This window comes from Phyllostomus discolor, chromosome 6, assembly GCF_004126475.2.
Source record: "Phyllostomus discolor isolate MPI-MPIP mPhyDis1 chromosome 6, mPhyDis1.pri.v3, whole genome shotgun sequence".
Lineage (NCBI taxonomy): Eukaryota > Metazoa > Chordata > Mammalia > Chiroptera > Phyllostomidae > Phyllostomus > Phyllostomus discolor.
In genome coordinates, this window is record NC_040908.2 from 170,837,510 (window position 1) to 170,854,487 (window position 16,978).

Sequence of the window (16,978 nt, forward strand, 5' to 3'; positions counted from 1 at the left end):
AAATCTTCGACTCTCGAGTTCCCTGTGAGCCTTGCGGAGGCTCCGGGTGGGGAGGGCCCCGCGGATCCGCACCTCTGGGGCAGCTCCGGGCTCCACCAGCCCAGCGACCCACACAGGAGGAACCCAGACGCCAGCAGCCGCCCAGCGGCGGGGCGCGGCCGCCCGACGACTGCGCAGGCGCCGTCCGGGAGCACGCGAGTGGCGCGCGCAGCGCCGGAAGGGGCGGGGCCGCGCGCGCCTGCGCAGTGTGCGGCGCCGGGGCGGGGCGCCCGTCAGCTGACGGAGGTGCCGCGGCCTCGCCGGGACAGCCGTTGGCGGTGTCGCAGGCTCCGCGGGGAGGGTCGCGGGCTCGTCAGTTCTCGGTGGACGCGGCCGGCCGGCGGAGCACGATGGCGACCACCGTCAGCACGCAGCGCGGGCCGGTGAGGCGCCGGGCGCGGCGGGGGCGCGGCGGGGCGCGGCGGGCGGGCTCCCCGCTCGGGCGCGGGCGGCCGGTGCGGCTCCCGGGCTCCGGGCGAGCAGGTGGGGCCGCCGGCGGCGGGGTTGGCGGGGGCAGTCCCCTGGTGCCGGGGGCCCCGTGTCTGGAGGGCCCGGGAATGGAGGGGGCGCCTCTGCGGGGCCCTTGGCCGACGAGTGTCGGGACTCCTCGCCCCCACCGCGCGCGGGTGGGAGAGGCCCGAGGCCCGCAGGGGCCGCCGCCCGCCTCTGCGGGCAGAGGGAGGCTCGCGGGCGTGGCCGTGTCTCTGAGTGGGTGTGAGTGAGGGCGAGCCGGGCCGGGCCGCGCGCGTCCTCGGACTACGGGGGGCGGGGGGCATCTCGCCGGCCCCCCCTGCCTGGAGGGAGGAAGTCTTTCCACGTCATCCGCCTTCCGAGCCGCGGGGAGCCCCCTTGGGGCGGAGGCCCGCGGGGGCTGCTCCGGCTGCTGCTCGGGTGTCCCAGCGGGAACAGCCCGAAGCAGACCGGTGTCAGGACCCCCACCTCTTGGCAGCGAGTGGCGGCCCCAAGCTCCCCTGTGCGCGCCTGGGCCGCGGGGAAAGCCCGGCTGCTGGGCAGCGCTCCCGGGTCTGTGCCTGGAGCAGAGGCCGCAGCGGTCAGAGGGCCGGCGCCTGGGCCATCGCGTCCTCAGTTCCCGGTCCCCGGCCGCCTCTGTGCGCGCCTTCCCGAGGGGCGTTCACCTAGGCGACCGCGCGCAGCTGAAGCAGCTGACACTGGGGCGCGGGGAGGGGGGGGGCGGGGGCGGGGAGCGGAGGTCGGTGTTCAGACGGGCGGTGCTGTGACGGCGCGCGCGTGCCGTCTGACCTCCTGGGGGGTGGTGGTGGAGCGGCCCCGTGTCCGTGGGCTGCTGGGCAGCCCGCATAGACCAGACTCGGGGACCTGTGGGCGGGCAGTAGCGCCGGGCCTGCGCCGGAGCTGCTGGGCTGCGGGAGGTGCCCTCGGGGCAGGGGTCGGGGTGGCTGTGCACCTCGCTCGGCCAGTTTGGCTGGTCGGTGAGGCGGGCGAGCAGGCGCAGCGCCTGCGGCGGAGCTTACCGCCTGTCCTGTGACCACACAGAGGAGCCCTGGGCGGGGGTGGGGGGCCGGTGAGGTGGGACCGTGGGTCTGAACTCAGGTGGGCGTCTGTGCTGGCCAGCGGGGGTTGGAGTGAGTCAGGTGCTGGAGGAGCCGGACACTGGGTGGCCGAGCGAGGGGTTTGACGGGTGCGGGTGGCCACCTGCTGAGGGGCCGGCACATGCATTTGGCCCTTGGGTTTTATCTGGTGACTGCACTGCCAGTCCTTCCCGGCCCACGCCCTCTGCAGTTTCTGCCTCCCCCACCTGAGGCCCGCCCCTCCGGGCAGACCGGTGCTTGCCAGGGCCTCCTGCCGCGGAGCAGAGCCGGGTGGAGGGGCTCTCCCTCGGCAGTGGGCACTGACCGGCGCTCTGGGTGTTGGGAGGTGCCGGGAGTCCCTCAGGGGCTTGGCCCGTCCACTGAGAGGAGCCGAGGGCCAGCGTGTGCCGGTAAAGGCAGCCTCAGGCGAGAGCTCGCTGTGGCACCTGCGGCCTGGCAGCGGCTCTGCCTAGGCCCCATCCCTGCCCACCCAGGAACGGGTTCCACTCGTGACGGACTCTGAAGTCTGACCGTTGCCCCCGCCTCCGTAATCAGGAGTGACAGGCAGGGTCCCCTGGAGCGTGCAGGGGGTGGGGGGCAGGTCTGGGAGGTCTCCTCCGAGGGTCCGTGGGTCGGTGGGGCACCGAGGGGCCGGGCAAGGGCCGTGTGGGGCGTGTGTGAGACCAGCGGGCCCGGCCCCCGCCTTCAGTCCCGGGCTGTGTCCCCTGCGGCGGCACCCCTGCGGCTCTCCGCCGGGGCCCAGGGGACCTGCTGTCCGCGTTTCCAGGGCTGTGTGTCCCTGCGCAGCCGCAGGGGCTGCCCCACCCTGTGCTGTTCGCCCCGCTCTCGGCGACGCTGGTGCGTCTGCAGGGGCAGCCCTTTCCCTGCCCGGTGTTGCTGTCCAGTTCACAGACTCTCAGGCACCTGCGGGGACCGGGACTCGGGGGGTCCCCGCCTCACGCACTGGCCCCCGGGGGCGTGCGGCCCGTGCCTGTGCAGCGCGGCGGTGCCTGTCAGCCCGAGGGGACGCGAGGCAACTCTCACTCAGCGGGTCTCCCAGAAGTCCGGGCCGGTGGGGCCCAGGGTCAAGGGTGTTGTTAAACATGCACATTTGTTTTTTCTTTCTTTTTAAAAATTATTTTGTTGTTCAATTACAGTTGTCTGCGTCTCCCCCCCCACTCTCCCCCACCCCAGCCGTGCCCACCTCCCTCCCTCGCTTCCACCCTCCCCCTTGGTTTTGTCCATGTGTCCTTCATAAACATACTTGTTTCTTAAAAAGAGAAGATTTTGTAGTTTTGGGGGGTTTTTAAGATTTTATTTGTTTACTTTTAGAGCAAAGGGGGGAGACGGGGAGAGAAACGTCAACATTTGACAGGTGCATTTGTCCACTGCCTCTCGCACACTCCCCAGCGGGGCCCCGGCCCGCGGCCCAGGCGCGAGCCCTGACCGGGAGTCGAACCGGCGCCAGGTCCAGTCCCAGTCTGGTGCTCGGCCACGGAGCCACGCCACCCCGGCATCTCGTACTTTCATTTGTCTCATTTTTTGTTTCTTTTTCTCTCCTTGCCTTGTTTTGAATTGAGTAAACAGCTTTAACAAGCTCAGCCTTTTGTTCTTTGCTGGTTTGGACAGTGTGTACTGGGCTGTGTTCCTGTTCTGGTCACGGCCGTCCTCGTCAGGGCTCAGGGGTCAGGGTCCGGGCGTGACGCCGCCCCATCCCACCCGCAGCAGTGCTGGCCTCTCGAGTGTCGTCATCCCCTCTGCCGGGGTGGTCGGAGCTCTGGCGGGCCGCGCTGGGACGGCGCGTGAGGGTCTCCCTCTGCCCCCCTTCCGGCCGCCACTGCTCTACCGGTGGAGCCGTGGTGCCCGCCCACCTGGGACTTCGTGTGGACCGTCTGCGTGCTCTTCGGCTCGAACCCGGGGCGGGGCGGTGCTCGGCATCTCTGAGTCTTGAGTCCTTGTGCGGGACCCGTTCTCACGCCGGCTGGCTGGTGGGCGGGTGGGCGTGCACTCGGGGGGCACCGAGCCCTCGGCGGCTGGGCCCTCGGACTGAGTCCCCTCTCTCAGAGCTCACTGGGCTGCTCCTCACGGCCGCCGGCCCGCGCTCCCCGGCCTCCGTGCCCCCCCCCCCCCCCGCCTGTGGTTTCCACGCTGGCGGGGGGGGGGGGCAGTTGGCTGCACGGGGCTGTGCCCGCGCTGGCAGAAAGCCGCCTGTGCTCCTGGGCACGGAGGGAGGCGACCGCGGGTGGCCGCCGGGGCTCCAGGCGGGGCTGGAGTGGCGGCTCCTCTTCGGTGCTGCTCGGGAGATGTCCTGTGTGGGCTCTGGGGCCTGTGAGGCCGGCGGCCGCCAGCGGGCACGGGGCAGCGGCGCTCCTGCCCTGGGTCATTGCCGTTGCCTGGGCTCCCTCCCGCGGCCCCTGCTGCCCCTCGTCTCAGTCTGTCCTCTCTCGCTCAGAGGTCTCGGGGCTTCAGCAACCCCCCAACTCCGCACCCACGGGTCCTGCCCCTGCCTGGAGCGCTCTGGACACCTCGGGGCAGCCTCCTCCTTCCCTCAGACGCCCCCATTGCGGGTGAGCGTGTGGGTTCAGTGGGTCTGCCCCCAGTTGGAGCCCGCTGTGTCCTTTGCGTTGTTCAGGCCAGAGCCTTGGGGTGGCCTTGCCCCGCTGGACCCCTCAGGACGGCCTGGGGCACTGCCCACAGAGCCGTCTCAGCTCAGGTTCTTCCTGACCTCGGCCCCACCCGCACCCCTACCCACACCCGCACCCCCCCCCCGCACCCCCACCCACACCCCGCCCCACCGGCCTGCCTGGTCCGGCCGGTCGGCCCCGGGCACACTGGGCTCCTCGTCTCAAGGCCGAGGAGACGCCTGCCGCCCATCCTCCACCTCTGACCTGCTGGCCCTGCACTGTCCTCTGTCTCAGCCCCCCCCACCCCCCCGCCAGACAGGCTCCTGGGCGGCCGAGTCTCCGCACCCCCGGAGTCTCCTCCTCCCACCTCGGTCTCCCCCCAGCTCCCCAGGCTGATGCCCTCACGTCTCTTGGGCTTTGAGGGCCCCTCCTGCCTTCGGCCCCGCCTCCGCCCCTTGCGGGCTCTTCCCACAGCCCCGATGGCCCTCTCGTCCAGCCCCTCCTCATCGCTCGCTGAGGCGCGGGCGCCAGGAGAGCAGCAAATGCACCCACACGCACGCCGAGGCCTCGCCACCTGCCGGGTGCCTGCCACCAGCGCCGTGCCCACCCCGTCATCCCGGCCCTGGGCGCCCCTCAGCCCTCTGGTGGGCTGGTTGGCGGTTGTGGCTTTTTAAGATAACCCTCACCCAGGGATGTGCTTTTACTGCTTCTGGAGAGAGAGGGAGAGACATCGATCAGTTGTCTCCCGTATGCGCCCTACTGGGGATCAAGCCCACAGCCTGGGGCTGCGCCCCGACCAGGAATCAAACCGCATCCTTTTGGCACAGGGGAGGCCGCCCCAACCGGCTGAGCCACCCGGCCAGGGCTTGTTCCAGTGGAGTTGGGGGGGCCACCTCAGGCTGGCTCCCCGCCCCAGCACCTGGACGGGAGGCCGCGCTGTGGGCCCCCTAGGTCTGGGGAGCGTGGCACGCTGCAGTCTCCTCTGCTCTGCAGCCCCTGCGCCCGGGGCGGTCCCCGCCCCCTCGCCAGCCTCAGGTTCCGGTGTCCACTGTGGACCCTGGCAGAGCTGGGACGGCCGGGCATCGTGGCCTTGGAGCACCTGGCCTGTCTCGAGTAACCGAGAAGTTGGGAAGGCGGGGGTGACAGGAGGGGACGGGAGCCGGTCTTTGCCGTGAGACTGGAAACGGTGGAACGGGGAGGGCGCTCCCTGGCGTCCCTATGGGGGGCCCATGGATCTGGGGAGCCGGGAGGGACGGGGGCGGCGAGCGCCCACACGGGCGGCCTTTCCCCTCCTTTTCGTGTTTCGGGGAACAAGGACGCCGGCAGAGGGAGCAGACCCTGGAGACCCGGGGCGGGGGACGGGGGAAAGGACCACGCATGGGCGTGAGCAGTGGCTGGACCAGGGCCTCGTGGTGGGACCGATGGTGCCACGCGCGCCCACATGGCATTGCGGCTTTGCGTGTCGGTGAGGAGTTGGGTTTCCCCCAGACTTGGTTTGGGAAGATGCTGAACTGACAGCGGAACCTCGGTGACCCCCGCAGTGACCACGGCGCATCTTTCACCTCGGCTGGGCCCCTGCTACGTGTTTCCTGGGGCCACAGCGGGCCTGCCCGAGGCGTGTGGGGGCTGAGCACGCAGAGCCGCGGGGGGAGGCCTTCCCGCCCGCACCAGCCCCGGTCGGGCGCCTGCCCCTCCTCACTGCAGGCCGCCACGCAGCCAGCCGGCCGGGTCTCGTGCTCTGTCCTGGTCCACACGCCGCCTTTGGCCTCAGCCTGCACGTCCACCCCCAGCTCCTCGGCGATCACGGGGGCACAGAGTCTGGGTCATACTGAGCTCCGGCCCCGGGTGACCAGCGGCCAGCGTCCTCTCACAGGCCTTCAGGCGTGGCAGGCTCCTGAGAGGCACCGGGAGGCCCCCGGGGTCCGTCCCCTCCGGGCGCAGCAGGTGTGGTCCCCGGGCGGGGGCGTCTCCCCCCAGGCAGCGCCTGACTTGGCCACACAGGGGCTCTTGTTGGCGTTGTGTCCCTCTGTCCCTCTCGGCCTCAGCCGGACCCAGCGCTCCTCGCCACCTTGCCCCCTGTGAAGGGCAGGCCGACTAGAGCCAAGTGATGGGCTGTGGGGTGTGGCGAGGGTGCAGGGGCCTCCTGGGGCCGGGCTGTGGAGGCTCCGGGCCCTTAGCAGGCCTGCTCTCAGCCCGGACTGACGCCAGCCCCAGGGACGCGGGCTGGCCCCCGAGGAGGCAGCGTAGACGTTGCTTCCGCAGGGCTCTGTGGTGCCCGGGCGCCGCTGCTCCCTCGGGTGTGCCTGGGTGCCACGTTGCCATCGGGTGCATGGACGGCACAGGCTCGGGGGCAGCGTGGCAGCTGGGCTCGGGGCCGCCTCCCAGCGCCCACGGGTGCGCAGGCGCGCTCGGAGAGTGGGGTGAAAACGTGGGCCGAACGTTCCAAGTGCCGGGAAGACCTTCAGAGTTAGTTTGTGACAAAGTGTTTTTGGCAGCGAACAAAAGCTAAAGTTAAGCTCACTGAAAGTGTTGAAGAAATTTTACAGATGTTTTACTTTTGCTGGAAAGTAACGAGCCTTCCAGTTTCTGTTAGGGTAAGGCGCCGAGTCGCGTGCGCCCCGCCGTGCGACAGGCGGTGAGTGAACGAGTCTCACTGAGAGCAGCCCCAGAGTTGGGAAGCCGCTCAGGTCCCGCTCTGACTCGCAGCGCGAGCGCCCGGCTGCTCACCATCCCGAGGCCGGGGGCCGCGCTGCAGGCCACGGAGAGCCTGCGTGCCCCTCGCTGCTCCCCGGACACGGTGCGGCCGGGCCGGGGACGCCGGCAGAGCCCGCGCAGCTGCGGCGGGCAGGAGGACGGCTCACAAAGGCCCTTGGAGGGTGGAGATGCGAGGCGGGGGGGGCCCACCCCAGGGCTGTGCCCAGGGGGCCCAGGGGCCGGGCTGGCGTGGGGCTTCGCTCGGGCAGGTGAGGCTGTTGCGGGCCAAGCCTCGCCCCGGCTGGGGTCCCTGCGGGGTCCCTTGGCGGTGGGAAGAGTGGCCTCGGTGGCCCTGGTCCTCCCTGTCAGGCTGGCCTCACTGGCACGGCACAGCAGGAGCGGCACACCGCTGCTGGGCCGGACCCACGCTGAGACACGGGGGGAGTTCGTTTTAAACAGCCAGGTTCTGCGAGTCCTTGCGTCTCTCTAGAAAGTGTGCCTCAGTGGAGGGGAGCCCTGGGGCCTTGCTTAGGAGGGGGCGGCTGTCGGGAGCAGGCCTGTTGGTTGTGCTTCCCTCTGAGGGGGGTGGGGGGAACCAGCGGCTCTAGGGAACACGTGACCGTTCGGAGAACAGCCTGGCACTCACAAGAGTAGCTTTTAGTTTCGGGCACTGCATCTGCGAGCGCGGGTGAGTGGGCGTGCCTGTGCGCCCGTCGACAGCAGCCAGCAGGGCTCCGGCGGGTCGGGTGCAGCTCGCTGGTTCGGAGCGCGGCCCTCTGTACCAAGGGAGGGTTGTGGGTTTGATCCCGGTCGGGGTGCGCACGGGAGACAGCCAGTGGGTGTCCCTCTCTTTCTCCCCCTCTCCAGCCCTCTCTCTTTAAAGTCAGTGAGCAGATCTTTGGGTGAGGATTTTAAAAAAACATCCGGGGGGGGCGTGGAGTGTAAGTAAATTAGAACGAAACCCCCCCCCCCAGATCCCAGACTGGAGTGCTAGTCTCGCAGACGGTGTTTTTAGGCATCGAACCTCCTTTGTGGCTTTTGCTCAGCGGTCATGCGGCCCCTCCGCCAGGCGCCCAGGGGGCAGGAGGCGCGGGGACAGCTCCTGCCTGTTGGAGGCTGCGAGGGTCTCTGTCCCGTGGCTCGGCCTGGGCCACGGCCACGGGGACCAGGCGACCGCACAGCGGGGAGGTGGCCACGTCCCGCCCGAGCGGCTGGCGCCATGGCAGGGGGTCCCCGCGGTGGGCGGCCGGGTCCGAGCGCGAGGTTGGGGTTGTTGGCACCGGAGTGGCTCCAGCGTGTCCGCCTGCGGCCTCTGGTCTCGGGTCCCGAGGCTCCTCCCTGTCCGGGGCATGTGCTGGCCTGGCTGCAGCCGCCCCAGTCTCTGGGCGTCTCTCGCCCCACGGCCCTGCGGCCGCCGCCTGGGGAGGAGCGGAGGCGTGGGTGCCTGCGCGGCCTCATCCCTGCAGCCGGTGTGCCCTGCAGCGCGGTCCTTGGCTCGGGCCCGGGACCCAGATGCCTGCTTCTCGCTCCGGTCGGTCTGCCCGGGGGCCTTGACTGGGGCGCTTTACTGTCCACGGGTCCCCACCGGTTCTGGCTTTCCTCCCCCCGCTGCTCTGGGAGCACTGCTCTCTGGGAGCCCTTTGGGTTCATCCCCACCCCCACGTGTCCCTGGAACGTGGAGCCACACCCTCCCGGGCTCCTTCCTTCTCCCCGGTTGGGAGGTTGGGAGTCAGGCAGCCCGAGCGCCGTGAGGGGCGGGGCAGGGTCCCTGCGGCTCCCTGCGGACCGGCTGTCTGGCGGGCAGGCGGGCGGGTGTCTCGAACGAGAGCTATCGGATGCGGAGTGTGGAGAGCGGCCCTGCTGAGGGCTCAGGTCCCCCCCGTCGTCCGCGTGAGCGGGGCCTGGTCACCGGCAGGCCTGGCCTGCACCTGAGTGGCCCTGAGGGGTGGGTCCCAGACAGGCAGGCAGAGGGTGCGGGACGCCCAGAAGTGACCAGACACCGCCCAGCGAGCCTGTTGGAGATGTCCCTCCTTTAGGGACAGCAGCGCGACCTTCCTAGAGCTCGTGAGGGTCCCAGCGCCTGCTGAGTGACGGGGTCCTGGGCTGGACCCCTGACTCTGGCGGCCGCCCCTTGTCCGGGCAAAGACATGGAGGCCCAGTGTGGCCCGGGCATCCGGGCCCTGGAGTCACCGGGGGCCCGGCCCCGTCGCCCCGGCCCCGCCCTGCTCACCGGCACGTCTCCCCGCGGCAGGTGTACCTCGGCGAGCTCCCACAGGACTTCCTCCGCATCGCGCCCACGCAGCAGCAGCAGCAGGTGCAGCTGGACGCGCAGGCGGCCCAGCAGCTGCAGTACGGAGGGGCAGTGGGCACGGTGGACCGCCTCAACATCACCGTGGTGCAGGTGGGTGCGGGGGGGAGCGTGGGGCCGGGGCCGGGGCCGGGTTCTGTGTCAGCTCAGGGAGCTGCTCCCGCTTCCAGCGTTTGCTCGCTCGCGTGCCCGACGAGGGGCGGGGCAGATGTGGCGTCTCCCCGGGGCTCTGCCAGCCACGCGCCACGGACCCCAGTGGCTGGATCAGGCCCCCGGACACGCGGGCCCGTGCGTCGGGGGGAGGGAACGGCGCCGGCGAGCCCACGCGCTCCCTGGTGGCCACGGCCCCCGTGGCTCTGACGTGGGCTGCGTCGCAGGCCAAGCTGGCGAAGAACTACGGCATGACCCGCATGGACCCCTACTGCCGGCTGCGCCTGGGCTACGCGGTGTACGAGACACCCACGGCCCACAACGGCGCCAAGAACCCGCGCTGGAACAAGGTCATCCACTGCACCGTGCCCCCCGGCGTGGACTCCTTCTACCTGGAGATCTTTGACGAGGTGAGGGCGGCACCCCGCCCGGCCCCTGGCTCAGGCTGTCAGTGGGGGGGCGGGGGGGGGGGGGGCGCAGAGACACCCGGGGTGGGGTCCTGGCCGCCCCAGCAGGAGTGCAGGGCGAGCGAGCCGGGCAGGCCCTTCCACGGCCAGAAACACCGCTGCCAGTGGCAGCAGAGTGCTCGGCGCCGCCTGTGCGCTGGGGGCCCACACACAGCGTCACCAGGGACGGCGCTTGCTGAGCGCCGGCCCACATCCCCCCAGACCAGACGCCCAGAGGCCGCTGGCCGAGCGAACAGGGCAGGTGTGAGGGGTCGGTCCCCCTGAGGGGCCCCGGGGTGTGACAGGTGGGGGCGGCGGGGCTCTTCCCCGGCCTGGTCCTCCAGGCACCTGGCTGGGAGCCCCCTGCTCCTCCTGCGGCCCAGCCAGGTGCCTCCGCAGGTAAGTGTGCCCAGGGTGAGGGTGGGCGGCGAGGCAGGGGGTGGCCCCTCAGTCCCGTGCCCGTGGGCCCCCTCCCCCCGTCCTGCCCTCTGCTCCCTCTGGAGAGGCGTGGCTGGCTCGGAGGGCACCTTCTCTCCTCTGTACGGCACCTGCCTGGGGTCCGGGGCGTGGGGGGGGCCTCGATGCCAGGGACGAGGGGCACGGAGTCCCCAGGCAGCTGGTCTCTGTTGACACGCCGCCTGGGGGCTGTGGAGGGCCCGCACCCAAGGGCAGGGGGCTCCCTGGAGGGGTGGGGCTTTGGGAGGTGGGCTGGGGCAGGCGAGGTCCTCAGCACGGGCCCCCCCCCCCTCCCCCCCCCCCAGCGCGCCTTCTCCATGGACGACCGCATCGCCTGGACGCACATCACCATCTCGGAGGCGCTGCGGCAGGGCGAGGTGGAGGACAAGTGGCACTGCCTCAGCGGGCGGCAGGGCGACGACAAGGAGGGCATGATCAACCTGGTCATGTCCTACTCGGTGAGTGTGTGCGCACGGCCCTGGGGCGGGGTCCTGCAGGGGCCCCATACGGCCTGGGCAGGGGCGCCTGCCAGCGAGGCGGAGCCCTCAGCCCCAGGGGGAGGGGGGCTAGGGCCTCCGTCTGAAGCCGTGGGCCCCCGCAGGGCCGCCCCGCCCCACCCCGCCCGGCCCTGCCTGGCTGTGGAAGGGGCCATGTTGGGCAAAGGCTGAGTCACGGGGTCGCGGCCCCTCTCCGGAGGGGCTTCCCTGGCGGCCTGGAGGACCCTTCTGTGCGCCAGGGGTGTCTTGTGCCCCGCCCTCCCCAGATGTTCTGGTGGGCTGGCCGGGCGGAGGCCGGTGCGAGTGCGCCCTGTGACCGCGCGGTGGTCTCTGCTGTGTTGCAGTCGGTGCCGGCCACCATGGTGATGCCGCCGCAGCCTGTGGTGCTGATGCCCACCGTGTACCAGCAGGGCGTCGGCTACGTGCCGCTCACAGGTGAGTGCTGCCCGCCGGGGGCCTTCCTGGGGTGCTGCCGGGGCGCTGTGGGGGTTGGCGCGCAGCCTGGAGACAGCCTGGTCCTCAGGAGGCACGAGGGCCTTCCAGAAGCAAGGGTCAGAGGCGACCCTGAAGATTTTATGCACACACGGAGTAGGGCTTGGTCTTCCCTGACCGTTGGCGTGGATCGGGGAGTCGGAACCCACGGGCGTAGACGTGACCTTTCAGCGTTCCAGCGCGTGCGCTGCCGTGACGGAGGGCGTGTTCCCCGCGGAGACGGGCGCCGCGCGTCTGTCGGGCCCGCGGTGTCGCGGTCGTCTTCGTGCGCCGCTTGCCTCCGCAGACGGGCCCTGGTGGCAGTGCAGCCAGGTCAGCTGCACTGTGGCTCTTATGTCTTTGAGTTTTCCGAGCCTTAGCCTGTGGACTGGACCGACACTCCCTCTCAGCCGGGACAGCACCTGGCCTCCGCCGGCCTCCCCCCCACCTCCCGGGCCCGCGGCAGCCGTCACAGGCGGGGCCACTGTTGAGCACGGTGTCCGCTGGGTGTCCTCGCCGCCTCACTGCCCTCCTGAGCGGCGGGGCCGGCCCGAGTCCCCCAGTTCCTTTCCAGGGCGGCGCACCCCTCGGCCTGCGCTGACTTGGTCCCCCACGTGCCCGGGCACGGCTGTGCCGGCGGACCCGGGTCTCGGCGTGAGGAGCTGCAGTGCTGGCACTTTGGGTGGAATTCAGCGTGAAGCCGTTGTGTGTCCGCCTGGCCCGGCCCTGAGCCCCGGCTCTCGGGGGGTCTGGGGGAGGGCGGCCCGACTTCATGGCGTGGCTGACAGCGTCAGAACCACGCCGAGAGCGGGTCAGGGCCAGCACAGACACCTGACGCTGATGGCTGCCCTCGGCGTGAGCCGGTGAGGGCGAGGCCCCGTCGCCCACCCCAACCCCACCTGGCTCAGGACACCCTCCCCCCGCTTCCCCGGGGCGTGTGGCGGGTCAGACTCGCCAGCACAAAGGGGCTGGCACCGCCCTGGGGGTCTCCTTTGTCCCGCGCCCTTCCCGAGGGGCCTGAGCCCTCAGCGTCCCTTGGTGCTCTGCCCCGCACGGTGGTGGTGGTGGCTCCCAGGCCGGGCTGGGCTGCATGGGCAGGGGCGCACTCTGCTGTGCCAGTGCCCGGTGCCAGTGGGTCCCGGCGCTGCCGGGCTGCAGAACCAGCGCTTGTGGCCCGTGGGGGCGGCGCCTGTGTGGCCGAGAGTGGAGGGGTGGCTCCGCTGGCGTCTCTTGCCGGGCCCCGCAGTGCCTGCTCCCGGGGTCTGGCCAGCGTCTCCCACGGAGGTGCAGGTGCTCTGGGAGCTCGGGGCCGCCGGCCCGGCAGTGCACGGCCCTTGCACGCTCGGGCACACAGGCCTGGCCTGTGTGACTCCGGGGCAGGGCTGCGGGGGCTGTCCCCCGTCGGGAGCGCCACGCAGGCTCATTGCAGCCGACCTCGCAGCCCGCCGGAGCGCCCTCTCCCCTCCCCACTCTCCAGTGGCCCTCGGGGAGAGGGCGGGTCTGCGGCACACTGCCGGGCGCCCGTCTGGTGGGCTCAACCCCGGGGGAGGTCACTCCTGTCGGGGGCACGTGCCTCAGCGGTGGGACAGGCAGCCCCCCGGTCCCGAGTCCTCGGACAAGGAAGGAGGGGTCACAGCGCCCCCCAGTGTCCCAACCGTGGCCAGCCACCCCCACCGGCCCAGGTCGGTCCCCTTCTGCGCGGGTGCCCCCTGGGTGACCCTGCTCCCACCAGACGCCCCTGCAAGGAGGGGTGGGGGCCCTCTTCACCTCCGGGCCGAGGGGACCCACCTGCGGACGGCCAGCCCGAAGGCGGGGGCAGCGGTGGAGGCAGGTGCCTCGGAGCGGCCGTGCCCCCTGGGGCCGGGTGCCGCCCCGCCTGCCCCCTGACCCCGTCTTGCGCTTGCAGGAGTGCCCGCGGTGTGCGGCCCCGGCGTGGTGCCCGTGGCCCTGCCCCCGGCCGCCATGAGCGCCGCGCCCCGCTGGAGCGAGGAGGACCTGCGGGCCGTGCAGGACATGTTCCCCAACATGGACCGCGAGGTGGTCCGCTCCGTGCTGGAGGCCCAGAGGGGGAACAAGGATGCCGCCGTCAACTCGCTGCTCCAGATGGGCGAGGAGTCCTAGACCCCGCCCCCGCCCCGCCCCACCCCCCCCCCCCCGCCCGCCCGCCCGCCCCCCGGGCTCGCGCACCCAGGGTTCCCCACGAGATTCCTGTCGCGAGCCCTGTGCAGCCCTGGCCTTGGATGACCGCGTCGCTCAAGTCCACGCCCCATCGGGGACGCACGTGGGGTTTTGGCTCCTGACGGGCACTTGGGACTGCCCGCCGGGGTGGGCCTGCGGGTGGCCTCCCTCCCTCCCTCCTTCCCTTCCTCCCTCCGCGTTGCCTGTGCGCCTGGCTGCTCACCGGTCCCGGCTGGTGTGGTGTCAGGCCAGGGCTGTCCTGAGCTCAGAGGTCCCTTCTGTCCTTCCTCGGGGCTGCACCGCCTGCCCCGGTTTGCCTGTGCACCGGAAGCCACAGCGGGGGCGAGGAACAGTGGGCGGGGCACTCTGCTGAGCGAGGGGGGTGGGGCCTGCTGGCGCTCTGCCCACGCTGGTTCCGGGAACACTGCTGTCTGGGGAGCTCGGCCCGGTGGGGGGGCAGGGTCTGCGAGGTGCCCGCTCGGGCGTGAGGTGCGTGCGACAGCCCGCACCCTGGCCCTGCTGCAGCCGCGGACACAGGGCAGGGACCTGTGGGTGGGTGACACCTGGGATATTTGAGGGGTTTCCCAGGGACGACGCACTTTAACCCACACCCATGAGCTGGCCTCTCTCAAGTCCTCGAGTTTTGGGGGTTCAGTTCACGTCCAGCCACAGCCCCCTCCCTCCCCGAGGAGCCGGCCGGCCCGAGGTCGCGCAGTCTTCCCGGTGGGGCGTCTGCAGCGCTGGCCGGCAGAAGGCAGACCGTGGCTGCTCCCCTGCAGGTGGGCGTCGTGAAGACTGCGCCCTCGGGGCTGTGTTTCCGGCCGCCTGTCCTGCTGGCGGCCTGCTCCCGTGAGCCTGCGGAGGGTGCGGAGCTGGGTGGCGCTGGCCAGGGGGTCTCCGCACAGGCCCGCCACTGCCCGAGAGGTTCCAACCCCTGGCCGGGGCCCGCGAGCACCGCCCTCTCCTGCTGCCACCAGCACGGGCCAGCGGCTGGGGCGTTTGCCACTCCCGGCGGGCGAAGGCACGGAGCAGGCTGCGGCTCCCCCGAGTCCGAGCGGCTCCTGAGCGGGCCGGGCGCAGGCCACGACCAGCGCTGCTCTCTGCCTTCCCCGGCCGAGGCCCAGGGAGGCCGCGCTCGCGCCCAGCCCCAGAGTGGACACTCGGCTGGAGGGCGACCCCGTGGGCCGGGCGCAGTGGTTGGGGGACCTGCACTTGCCACGTCTCCGCCCGCCTTTCTCACGGACACTTTTTTACTGGCCCCCGAAAGGCCCCAGCGCTCCAGGCCGTCGTCGTCGGGTGCAGCAGGCGGCCGCTCCCCACAGGTGGGTGGGCCCTGCAGACTCAGGCCTCGGCCCGCCGCCCCCTCTGGCCTCGCGGGTTGTAAAATATATTTTTACTTTTCAGCCTTCTAATTTAACAAATGATCTATATAAAGATAGAGAATTAAAGTCCTTCAGGGAAACTGACCGTTGGTGTCCCCGACTGTCTGTAACTCCGCTCGCAGCCGCGGGGCTGGCCACCGCGTTCGGACGGCTCGCGTCAACAGGGGCCCCACTGAGCGGGCTGCTGGGGCCCCGGGCCAGGCCAAACGCCGGCCCCGCAGCACAGGCCCTCGCAGACTTCGGCCGCTGCCTGGAGCATGCCCGTGCGTCCGCACAGCCTCTCCGGTGCCACGCTCACAGCCGATCTCGACATCTCGACGGGCCCTGTGGGCCACGGGCTGGGCTCTGGGAGCACGGAGCTGCCGCCGGGGTCCGTTTGAAACTCCTAGGGAACCCCAAGAGGACTCCCTTCCCCGAACTGGGCAAAACCCCAGGGAAGAGGGGGCCCCACGCTTCTGCCAGTGAAGGAGAAGCCCCCGGGGTGGGGGTGGGGGGCCCTGCGGCGGCCTTCGGTGCTGTGGCGGGAAGCACGTCCTTAGTGTGTAGTTTCCACACAGCCCGGAGTGCCCCTGAGACCGTCTGCTGCGCGGCCTGTGAGCCATAAGGCGTCGCCAGCACCACAGCAGTGGCCCTCACTTAGAGAGAGCGGAAGCTGGGGGGTCCCAGGGCTTGCAGCACAGGCGGTGCCCCTAACCCAGCAGGACGCCCTGGCGGTTCCCAGGGGGAGTCCGGCGGCGAAGAAGACCCGAGACACCGTCGTGGGGGTGGCACCCTGCGGAGACGCGCTCAGAGACTGGCCCGGGCGGGCCTTTGGGGCCCAGAGGACTGAGCCCAGGTTCATTCTGGTCAGGGCCGGGGCCTGGGCTGCAGGCCAGGTGCCCAGCAGGGGGGCGCACGAGAGGCGGCCAGCCACACACTGATGTTTCCCTTTCACCCTTCCCCTCTCTAAAAATAAATCTTTTTTAAAAATTAAAAAGAAAACAGGGCTCAGAGGACTGTTGTCTGCAGCACAGGCGGCAAACGCCGGGCCCGAGGGCCGAGCCCGGCCCGGCACCTGGTTTCTACCCGGCGGCAGCCAGCGCAGGGCTCTTGCCTAAGTGTGAAGCAGCAGTCGCATTCATACAGCTCTCGCGCTCCCCTTCAGCCCTTCGAAGGCAACCTGGAGGCTGCCGTGGCCCCGGTGACGATGGGTTTGACACCCTGGTCTGCAGTAAGAGGACAGACCGGGCCCAGGGGGATGGAGCAGAGACCATGGCTCGGGCGGCAGGGCGGGGCCCGCGTGGGAGTCGGGAGTGGGGGGGCGTGTGGGAGGGCGGGGGAGCAGGAGGGCCAGCCGCCCGCACAGAGCCGCCGGAGGCCTCTCCTGGAGCACCTGTTTCGGAGCTGCGCCTGTTGGGTGAAGGCTTGCAGCTTCGGGGAGACCTGGGCGGTGGCGGAGGGCGGTCGGCGTCAGCCCCCCCGCACAGTAGCCGCGGCCTGTCTCCCCCTGCCCCACCGGCCGCGCCCGCCCTCCTGGAGCAGCGGGCGGCGTGGGGGGAGGGGCGCTGCGCTCCGCCCCAGGGCTTCCGCTCCCAGGGGTGCAAAGCGCGGGCGGCCGTGGCGCCTCCCCGACCTCGCGAGCCCCCACCGCCTGAGGCGGCCTCAGGCGACGCAGCGGCCAGTGCCCGTTCTCCTCGGTCTCCCCCGTCGTACCCCTTCGGGGCCGGCACGGAAGACGAGACATTCGGGGAGCCCCAGGAATTCAGACCGCGAGACACAGGGCCAGCTCACAGGAGTGACCTCGGGTGACCCCAGGGGCGGGCGGCCTCACCTGCGGCGAACCTGCCACCTTGTCACCCTGCAGGGCCGCCTCCCGGCGGTGGCCTGTCCCGACCGGGCTCCCCGAGGAGGGGACGAGGGCCTGGGTGCTGGCAGTGGCCGCTGAGGAGCCCGGCCCTCCCTCGCAAGAAGGCCCTCCCCCGGGGCGTCCCTCCCCCACCCCCGCCCCCACCGGCCACAGCCTTGCTGCCCATGACCCTCCTGTCCACTTGGAGTCAGTCCTCCTTCCCGCGAGGGTCAAGCCCCCACGTCCCAGGGCCCGCGAGTGCCCCCCACTGGTGCGTTCACAGCCTGCGCCCCCGACACGTGCGGACAGCGGGCCCTGCTCTGGGGGCGGCCGAGAGAGGAGAGGGGAGCCCCTGCCTAGG

The 16,978-nt window shown here is 71.2% G+C and overlaps 1 protein-coding gene across 2 annotated transcripts; it reads left to right on the forward strand.

Annotated features, from left to right (window-relative positions):
- The first annotated feature begins 293 nt into the window (after positions 1-293).
- LOC114499348 (toll interacting protein) lies at positions 294-14,028 on the forward strand. Of its 2 annotated transcripts, XM_028515460.2 has the most exons (6): positions 294-422; positions 9,156-9,305; positions 9,590-9,772; positions 10,570-10,722; positions 11,106-11,196; positions 13,139-14,028. In XM_028515460.2, the coding sequence occupies exons 1-6, from the start codon at positions 390-392 to the stop codon at positions 13,351-13,353; spliced, it is 825 nt and encodes a 274-aa protein (XP_028371261.1). In that variant the 5' UTR covers positions 294-389; the 3' UTR covers positions 13,354-14,028. The 2 variants fall into 2 exon arrangements, with proteins under 2 accessions (XP_028371261.1, XP_028371260.1); XM_028515459.2 differs by lacking the exons at positions 9,590-9,772; positions 10,570-10,722; positions 11,106-11,196 and having other exon boundaries at positions 13,139-13,198.
- Positions 14,029-16,978: the final 2,950 nt, after the last annotated feature.